The 10,138-nt window shown below is 33.2% G+C and overlaps 2 protein-coding genes across 2 annotated transcripts; both read left to right on the top strand.

The window, feature by feature from the left end:
• The first annotated feature begins 781 nt into the window (after nt 1–781).
• On the top strand, nt 782–7,903 carry LOC139688595 (uncharacterized). The gene is made up of 4 exons (XM_071586138.1): nt 782–889; nt 1,645–1,758; nt 6,940–7,061; nt 7,826–7,903. The coding sequence occupies exons 1-4, from the start codon at nt 782–784 to the stop codon at nt 7,827–7,829; spliced, it is 348 nt and encodes a 115-aa protein (XP_071442239.1). The 3' UTR covers nt 7,830–7,903.
• Nucleotides 7,904–8,104: 201 nt separating this feature from the next.
• LOC139688590 (zinc finger protein 431-like) lies at nt 8,105–9,391 on the top strand. The gene has a single exon (XM_071586132.1). It carries the CDS (start codon nt 8,110–8,112, stop codon nt 9,223–9,225), a length of 1,116 nt encoding a protein of 371 aa, XP_071442233.1. The 5' UTR covers nt 8,105–8,109; the 3' UTR covers nt 9,226–9,391.
• Nucleotides 9,392–10,138: the final 747 nt, after the last annotated feature.

The following is a 10,138-nucleotide window of genomic DNA, read 5'->3' as shown; positions in this document are numbered from 1 at the left end:
ACAAAATTTCATTGGCAATTACATCTTTGCAACAGATGCATTTCAAAATCTCCAACTTCTCAAATCATCAAGCCTTTGACATTTACAGTCAAAATAAATAATTTAAGTCAACGTAATTTCAGTGGGCACTTTTGATGAGTTTCTTTGCAAAGAGAAATGTTAAGCTTTTATTTTTTACACATGTTTGGTGTTCTTTAATTCTTTCCTTAAATTTTCCATCCTTTAGTTTTTCAGTTTATTTTGGAAACAAATTTATCTAGAGAATGACTAGCATATTTTCTTATTTATATAAATTATTGGTTTCAATTGTTTAACACTTATAGTTTTGAATGATTCCACAATTTAGTATAATTCTCATTCAGTCATTGGAGAATGTCTGAGATTTATATCTTTACTTTATATATATCAAATGATAACCCAATGCAATTCATTTTTTAAGATAGTATCTGTTCAAAATTTCTAATCCTTAAATGTTGTAATTAGCAAATGTAATGTCTTTCTGTAGTTTAGATTTTTAAGATTATTAATTGGTTTTGCTGTGATACCTAGCCCCACTATACGTAAATGCAAATGATCTTCTCTTGGATTAAAATGAAAATATTTTATGCCATAAGCATAAGATATTAGGACAAAAGCCCTGCTGTTTAATTTCAAATTGCAATTTTCACAATCATTTTCATTCAATAAAAATTGTTGATTTTGCACTCTACTTTAATTTATATGTTGCTAGTCATATTTTTTTATTATTTTCAACATTTTTAACAATTATGTACAGATCACAATGAAAAGAGAGTTGATGGATGTTGTAAAGCCGGAGGATATTGAAATTCCAGCAAGCCAGGATGAAGTGAACCATTATAATCAAATTCAGGAAGACTCTTCTGTTGAGGTAAGGGAAAATAAGAGTAATTAAGAGTATTTCATCCCTAATGTAAATAAGCCTAAAGGTCTAAGGACCAAATGGCAAATATGGGAAATGACTTAAAAATTGTGAATATTGTATACATAAGATGTGTACTTTGGAAAAAATTGAATAATGATTTGTTTATTAAAGAGCATGCGTAAGAGTACTTAGCCTGGCTTTCTTTGACGTGTTTTATTCTGATTACAATTATGGTGTTTTTCATCATTATATCTTAGCATTCATTTTTTATGCTTTGTATACATAAATAGTTATGGAAACAATTATTTCCATAGCATTGCCAGAGTAATTCCTCTGTATTTTGGTATGTTTACTACTCTGTTAGATTCATTAATGTATTCATTTTTATTAGATGTACTTTTATGTGGAAATATTTCGTTCATGTAAACATTGGACCAAAGGTAGTTTTTCATTTAATCTTGGGTAAACATACAAATTGCCAAGAAAATGACTAGCATCTAATCCTTATATAGTTAAAGTTATAGGGTCATATGTTCAAAACATACAATTTTGAATGATTCCTGATAAAAGAAGTATTCTCAATTTGTCATTGTGTAATGTCTGAGATTTACATTTCACTTCATATATGACCAATGATAACCTAACATAAATCATTTTTGTTACACAATATCTTTCCAAAATTCTCGTACTTAAATGGTAAAACTGGCAAAGCTAGTCATATTTTTTTATTATTGTTCATCATTTTTAACAAATATATGCAGATCACTGTGAAAAGGGAGAAGGTGGATATTGAAGAGTCGGAGGTTATTGAAATTCCAGCTAGGAAGGAGGAAGTGGACCACAATATTCAAATTCAGGAAAGGACTTCTCTTGAGGTAAGGGAAAAATAAGAGCGTTTGTGTCATAATGACAAATGCTTAATTTTTCAAATCATGATAACCATGAGAGGAACAGTTGTTTACTTTTTATGCTGTAAATGTTATGCTATTTATTTAATTTAACAATATTAGTCTTTCTGACTTATGTTTTTGGCCATATAGTTTTATTTTAATTCCTCTCCAATGAAAAAGGCAAAATCATGGAATTACTGCTCATGATATAGGTGGTGCATTCAAACAGGTGAATGTAGTGATTTGTCAGTGTTTTAAGAGGAGATAAGGTATGCCCAGGATTCCATAGCAAATTAAAGTGTTAAGATAGATAATGGCTATTATGTAGCATGACATGTATTAGATTTGTGTGAAAATTGTGGCAGGATTTAATTTTAAGAAAAGGAAATAGACACCTTGTGCCAAGTAAGGAGATATGTCAGAATTGTAAAGATGCTGTTTTTAATAAGGTGTTCTGTTACTCTTCAGCTGATAGGGCTGGATAAAATGTTCTGATACAACTTCAAATTCCTGTTTTTTACTCGGATAACTTAGTTTATCCTTTATTTATTCTTTTTAATACCTCTACGTACAAATCATATTATTTGTTCTTTCCCTGACATATGAATTTATTATTTGTAGCCAGGTATTTGATGCATTCAGTGGGCTTGGTTAGGCTGGAATGCCTTTAATGACAGGAGCACTCAGATATGCGCCATCTCTCATTTCTTACCTATCTGCTACTTGCAGGTTTTGAAAGGTTTTCAATCAGCCTAACAGAAAAGTGGTCATCAAAAGATTGGCATTGGGAGGCAGGGTGATTAAGGATGGGATAGTTAAAGATCATGATGGTTTTGGTAGAATAGTATTGGTTATGATGAAGAGGGAAATGGTTGTGTTTCATTGACTGATGTACTAGGCAGGGCAGAAGTTACAGTAAAGGCTTAGTTCACAGATTGTTTAATTTTATGGCATTTGGATAGAGAAGTGATGATAAGGTAACGGCTTTTCAGGCAGTTTGGTTCAAAAAGAGGAGTGTATTGGGATGAAGGTTTGAGAATGTTACTATTCAGCAGTTTTTCAGGTTTCCCACTTTTTCTGACACGGTGAAGTAGCTGGTCGGTGTATTTTTATTTGGTGGGGGTGTTCTTGTAGAAACAAAAGCCACTGACAAAGTGAGAAGGGGATGAAGGATTTTGTATGTCATGGTTGGCGACAGTTTAAATAAATTTATTGTTGATAGTTGGTAAGTTTCGTTCAGACTGTTAAAATTATTTTTCTAGGTGTGAATGTTGATAGCTTGGAAAGTTATATTCCAGTCACAGGTAGATTAATTGAAAGATAATGTGAAAAAGAAGAAGAAAAAGACATGACAGTATGGTTTGAGTATTACTTTGATGAGAGAACTTATGTTCAAGTTAATCCATTATTAGATTGTCATATGCATGAGCTATAGTCATGCACATTAACTGCATTTTTCAAAGACCCTTCAAAAAGTAAGGTCTTGCATTGCTTTTTATGGAAAAAGAAATGTATTCTCAACTTTGTTTAAACCTTAAGAAAGCCTGAAGATTGAAAGTTGCCTTGACAATCAATCATGTTTTTTATCCTTGTAAGCAGCTTCATAATACTTGAGTCATACCTCTCTCATGCCGCATCATAAAGCCAACTGACTACTGTTTTTGCACTTCCTCTCATCTGACTTGAATATGTCCTCCGAGGTGTTACTATGCAAGAGCCTCGGGGCACTCCCCTTACCTTTTCACAAAGTACCAGTCACAGTATAAATGTCAGGTGAGATTCCACCGTTGACCTGTGAGTCAGTTTTGGAAGGATTAAGGCATCTTTGCTTATCCAAGCAAGTGGGTGATTGGCAGGCCTCTGGTGCAGAGAGAAACCTCTCGTAAGCCCTGATAGTATGAGTGCATGCGACAAGCAGGGATCAATGCTGCTTAGTATATCCAAGCTGTAGAGTGTGTGATTATTTTGCTTTTATTATTATTATACTATGTGTGACTGATAGGCCAGTGGTGCAGAGGGAACCTCTTATAAGACCTGATTGAATGCTATATAGTACATCAAAGCTAGAGGGTAGGTGATTATTTTTCATTTGTTACAATTTTTAATTTTAATCCATTAGGTGTGATTATTGAACCCCTGACGGAGAGAGAAACCTCTTGTTAGCCCTGCTATAGTGTAAGTGCAAGCAACAAGTAAGGATGAATGCTGCTTAGTACATCCAAGCTAGATAGTTTGTAATCATTTTTGTTTTATTTTTATATTATGTGTGACTGATGGGCCACTGTTTCAGGGAAAATCTCTTGTAAGCCCTGATAGAATGTGATTCTTGAGACTATCAAGGATTTAGGCTATATAGCACATCCAAGCTAGAGGGTTGGTGATTATTTTTTATTTATTTTGATTTTAAATTTTATTTTGCTAATAATAGTGTAATTAGTGGGCCCTTTATGGAGAGGGAAACCTCTTGTAAACCCTGTTAGATTGTGAGTTCATGCTACAAGCAAGGATCAATGCTATATAGTACATCAAATCCATAAAGTTTATAATTTTTTTTAATAATTACATTCCTTATGACTTACGGGCCAGTGGTGCAGAGGGAATTTCTCCTAAGCCCTGATTGAATGTAAGTGCTTGATACTAGCAGGGATATATGCTATATAATACATCCAAACATGAGAGTATGTAATTATTTTCCATTTGTAATAATTTTTCATTTTATTTCCCTTTGTGTGATTAGTGTGCCCCTGATGCAGAGAGAAATGTCTCATAACACCTTATAGAGTGTGAGTGCATCTGACTAGCAAGTATCAATTATATATAGCCCAAGCTAGATAGTGCGTGATTTATTTAGTCTTTCATTTCATCATTCTAACTGTTTACTGTTTCCAATAATTTCAATTATTTTTAGTTTATTTATTGTATTTCTTATTGTTTTATATTCAGTTATTTATTTTTATATTATTTATTGATTTACTGCTACTTCTAATTTCCCCCACCCATCCTTTGCTCATTCATTAGAGTACGGCTGGGGTTGACTCTACTCGTTATATTTGGAGGTAATTGGTACTCTGAATTATTGGTAGCATATTAAATGAGGGTTCTCAGGATTATGCAAGAATATGATAAGTCCGCTGAGGGAAGGCCAAATTAGAGTACTATTTAAGAAGGTAAAATCATTATCAGAAAGTAAGAGGGAAAGATCTATGGTAGCAATTAAAGATAAGTTGTGTAAGATTATAGCTGACATAGAAAAGATCCAAGAGAATTGAAAGGAATAATGGGAAAAACTGTCTGTTAAAGAACTTCGGCCAACATGGTAACATACAGTTAAAACTTGACTCAGATAAAAAAAGCTAAGACAAAGAAAATATCCAAGAAACTTGGAAAGAATATACAAAGAACTGAATGGTTAAGAACTATGGTCACCAAGCTTAAGCATAGAAAAGTAAGATGACAGTGAAGAAGATGGCTTAGGTCCAGGCATATCCAATGATGACATAAAAAGGGCTTAATAGCAGATTAAGTTAAATAAGGTATTAAGGGTAGACAATATGTTTGCAAAATTACCAAAATATTTTGGTAGATATGAGAATAATGGACTAATATATATTGGCTGAGAGACTTTGTGATAAGTTTTAATTCCTTTCCAAACAAATTAAAGGTCACATCATATGAAGATTACAGAACAATAAGTTTGAAATACTTCCTATCTAAAGTGGTTCTTTGTATTGTCGATAAAAAGATAGATTCGGGCAAATAATTACTCAGGGGATTTTTAGTCTGGGTTCAGGAAAGGGAGAGGCATGCTGAATGCTTTTGAAGGAATGAGAACACTAATCAAGAAAAATTTAGATTACAATCAGTGTGTACCGGTCAGTGTGTAGAGCGAATTGGGATGAACTAATGAGTAAATGTGGAAAAAAAGAAAAGATAGAATGAACAGGAGGCTAGTCATTAACCTGCATATATCTCAGACTTGGAAGTTGTAAGTGAAGAACAGATGGTCATGTTGGCCAGTGCTAGGAAGAGATGTAAGGCAGGGTTGTCAATTATATCATAGCTATGGAATAAGAATCAAAATTAATGAAAAAAGATTGTAGAATTTTGAAGAAAAGAAAAAAAAGGAGGGCAAAAACTAGTGTTTACTGATCTAGATTGTGTTCAGTACCAATACTGTCAATGCAGCAGTGAGGTAAGGAGAAAACCTGCACTAGGAAATGAGGCAATAACAAGGAAGGAGTTAATGTTAGGGATGTGGAGTAAAGATGTAAAGAAAAGACTGGTTCAAATTTGGTATACGACATTTAGAGAAGTAGATTGAAGGCTTTTGAAATGAGGGTATATAAAAGGATAGAGAAAATGTAATTGACCAAATAGAAAACAAATCAGGAAGTGCTAGAGATTGTGGGCAAAGGTATAGGTTTGTCCAAAAATCCTATGAAGGCAGCAAAAATTGGAGGAAAGCCATATTGACTGGCAATAGGAGCCTAAAAACTGTAATAAAAGGGAGAATGCTAGTCAAGTGAGGAAAGGGCAGGAACAAGATAAGAATTTTGGATGGGGTAAAGGGAAAAAGTACTCAGAGATGAAGACCGAGATAATGTAAAGTTTGTCACTTGATTTTTATTGTTAGCAGTTGCAAAAATACCTATTTGGTAGTTATGTCCATCCATAATCTAACTTAACTGCTGACTACCTAAACAAAATAATAATGCATATGAAGTTAGCACTAGTTGGCAAAGTGCACAGCCTCAGTTGATGGGTTCTTAATATCTGTTCAATAGGGCTGAGGCTAACTCTCAAGAGGCATTTCTGTTTCTCACATTTTATTTTTTTAAAGAAAAAGGTTTGAAGTTTTTTACTGTGTAGAGTTGTAAGCGGTTACTTCTTTTGTATTTCTTAACAGAACAGGCTGACACAACTTCCCAGCAAGTCTTTCATAATCTCTGCATATATCAATCATATCAGCCTAACCAATGCAAGTCAATTGTTTGAAGAAAAAAATTTTTTTTGAAGAGGTATCAGCTAAAATACTACTTTTATATATTAATATAATGTGTACAAGTTAACAATTTTTTAATCTTAATTTTTAAAATAACATGTTTTTAAAACATATTTTTCATGCATATCCTGAAAATCTGTAATATTTTTTCTTTGATCTTGCAGGATCATTTGGCAAATGCAGAAGTAAATATGCCCTCTGAGGAGGAAGTGAAGATAAACGATGATTGTGATGCTGATATACCTCAGATGAAAGTAAGACGGAGAGAAGGTATTGCAGGAAGAAGGTAAGGAAAGCTGAAGGAATGTGCTATCCCTTCATCTTAGCTTATTTCTGGTGTAAAGAACTATTGGTGATTAACCCCTGCAGTACTTCTAATGTATTGTGAAAAACTGCATTAACTTTTGAAAATTGTTTTAAATATAACTGAAAGGCCATTTAAAATATTATAATAAACTGCAAAAAAGATGATAATGTTATCATCAATTTGCAATTATTTATTAATGTATTTAGTATTATTTATATAGCTACTCAGACTAGATCTTTAATTAATTTTGCTGTGTTTTCAAGCCATGCCTTAATTTTGCTTGATTATTCTGATTTTAGATGTTATCAGTTTGGAATTATAATGATATAACCAAAATCAACCATTTTCCATTTCAATATCTTATGTTTTATCCTAAATAAGATCTAAATATCATGTGAAAGATGTCAATGCCATTCATTTGTTGTTTTTACATGTCCATTATTTACAGTTAAACTATTTTCTTTGGTTTTCGATGTCTATTATTTCTTAGTAAAGTATTTCTTGCTTTTGTTTGAAACAACAGCAACTTTGACTCTGATGAAGGTAAAAGACAAAGTGCTAAAAGGCCTAATTCAGATCAGCAATAAGTGAAGACAGATGCTTGTTCCTGGGATTTTATTGCAACTGACATTGCTAACATACATATTTAGACTGATGAGTATGTACAGGCAAGAGTAGATGTATGATTGTATAAATGTATGCACCTTTTTAATGAATATCTACTTATACTTCAAATCTTTCAGATAAACACCAAAAACGGGATGATGCAGGAGAAGATGCTTCATCTACTCAACTGCATGTGTGTGATGTTTGCTCCAAGGTATTTGAACAAAGGGACCTTCTCAAAGATCATGTAATGCATGTGCACCTTAACAAGGTGATGCAATTCAAGTGTGATGTTTGTTTGGAGGAATTTAAGAGAAAACATGACCTTGCAAGTCATGTCAAATTAGTGCATGTTCTTAAGAAGCACCAATGTGATTTCTGCTCCAAAAACTTTCTAAATTTCAGTAAACTGAAAATTCACATGTCAACGCACACTGAGGAAAGGCCATTCAAATGTGCATTGTGTTCAAAAGTTTTAGCTGGAAAGATACTTTTACAGAGGCACATGCTGACACATACTGTAGAAAGGCCACACAAATGTGAGATCTGTTCCAAAACATTTATTACCAAGAGTCACTTAAAAAGGCACATGCTAACACACACTGGTGAAAAACAACACAAGTGTAATATTTGTTCTAAACCATTTGCCACAAGAAGTTGTCTAAAGGGTCATATGTTGACACATGCTGGCGAAAAGCCATACAAATGCAACATCTGTTCAAAGGCATTCTCTCAGAAAAGTCATCTAAAGTCACACATGATGATACATACTGCTGAAAAACCACACAAGTGTAAAGTCTGTTCAAAAGGATTCACTTCCAGAGGTAACCTAAATTTACACATGATTACACACACTGGTGAAAAGCCATACAAGTGTGACTTTTGTTCAAAAGCCTTTGCTTTTAGCGGTAATAAAAAGAAGCACATACTGACACACACTGGTGTAAGGCCGCACAAGTGCAAAATCTGTTCAAAAGCATTCACCCAGAGTGGTGGACTTAAGTCACACATAAAGACACACACTGGTGAAAGGCCATACCCGTGCAGCCTGTGTTCAAAAGCATTCATTATAAGTACTCAACTAAAGAGGCACATGTTGAAACACACTGGGGAAAAGCCATACAAGTGCAACATCTGTTCAAAAGCTTTCATCCAAAGTGGTGAACTAAAGTCACATATAAAGACACACACTGGTGAAAACCTGCACTCGTGCAGCCTGTGTTCAAAAGCATTTATTCTAAGTAGTCATCTAAAGAGGCACATGTTGACACACACTGGGGAGAAACCACACAAATGCAACATCTGCCCAAAAGCATTCACCCAGAATGGCGAACTGAAGGCACACATAATGACACACACTGGAGAAAAGCCTATCAAGTGCACAATGTGTTTGAAAGCATTCATTCAGAGTAGTCAACTAAAGAGGCACATGCTGACACACACTGGAGAAAAGCCACACAAGTGCCATATGTGTTCAAAGGCATTCATTCAGCGTAGTCGTCTAATATCGCACATGATGACACACTCTGCAAAATGATCATAAAAATGTAAGATATGTCAATAATCATTCACTACCTGGAGCATTGTGAATAGAAGAGTGCTTAGGCTACATAAAATTGTGTATTAAGTGCATTAGACTGCTGAGAATTATTTGTTATTCCGTAACTCTTCCGAAATATTCACTTGCACTCTGGAAAAACCAATTGTAAAACATAAATTATAACTCTTTAACAGTGACATTGTCCTGTTTTATATAATTTTTTAAATAAAAAATAATTGATAAAGTTGAAAATCTCTGCATGATTATGGACATCATGATAACATTAATCTAAGAAGAAACGATTTCAACCAGAATTATAATTTCATAATTGTTTACATGTTAATCTTCTAATTCATCATTAACTCAAACAAACCTATATTTCTTTCAATTTTGGATCTTCTAAACGTTAAATCAATTTTAAGGCTTATATATATATATATATAAGCCTTATTTTTTATTAATTTTAAAAAATAATTTTAAGGCTTATATATATATATATATATATATATATATATATATATATATATATATATATATATATATATATATATATATATATTATCTATTTGTATATCAATCATGCTAGGATAGTTATTAATAAGTTCATTTCAGTACTATCTACTAAGTTCAGTTTGTACAAGCCAAAACACTTGCCTCATGCCTTTTTGCTTAGAAATATACCTGCTTTTTATTTCCTTGAGGAATACGATGATGAGATAAAGATATTGCAAAGTTGGTTGTCCAAGAGAAAAAAGAAATTTTATTGTCAACGAGACATTGGAATGTATGTTTTCTCTTCGGCCCTTCAGTAAGTGTGGAAAGCCTAAGGTGGGCTGGTTTCGATGTTTAGAATGTTGCTGAAGAAAAAATATGCAAAGTTGGGCATGGTTTGTTGACGAATGTTTATTGG

This window comes from Hetaerina americana, unplaced genomic scaffold, assembly GCF_022747635.1.
Source record: "Hetaerina americana unplaced genomic scaffold, ioHetAmer1.1.p SCAF_200, whole genome shotgun sequence".
Taxonomy (NCBI): Eukaryota; Metazoa; Arthropoda; class Insecta; order Odonata; family Calopterygidae; genus Hetaerina; species Hetaerina americana.
The sequence above is the reverse complement of the archived record's forward strand: the minus strand, read 5'-3'. Positions and strand labels throughout refer to the sequence as shown.

Coding starts and splice junctions, on each gene's coding strand:
- LOC139688595 (XM_071586138.1), top strand. CDS start 782: ATGAAAAGAGAGTTGATGGATGTTGTAAAGCCGGAGGATATTGAAATT. Junction 890..1,644: donor AGGAAGACTCTTCTGTTGAG/GTAAGGGAAAAT, acceptor AAATATATGCAG/ATCACTGTGAAAAGGGAGAA. Junction 1,759..6,939: donor AGGAAAGGACTTCTCTTGAG/GTAAGGGAAAAA, acceptor TTGATCTTGCAG/GATCATTTGGCAAATGCAGA.
- LOC139688590 (XM_071586132.1), top strand. CDS start 8,110: ATGTCAACGCACACTGAGGAAAGGCCATTCAAATGTGCATTGTGTTCA.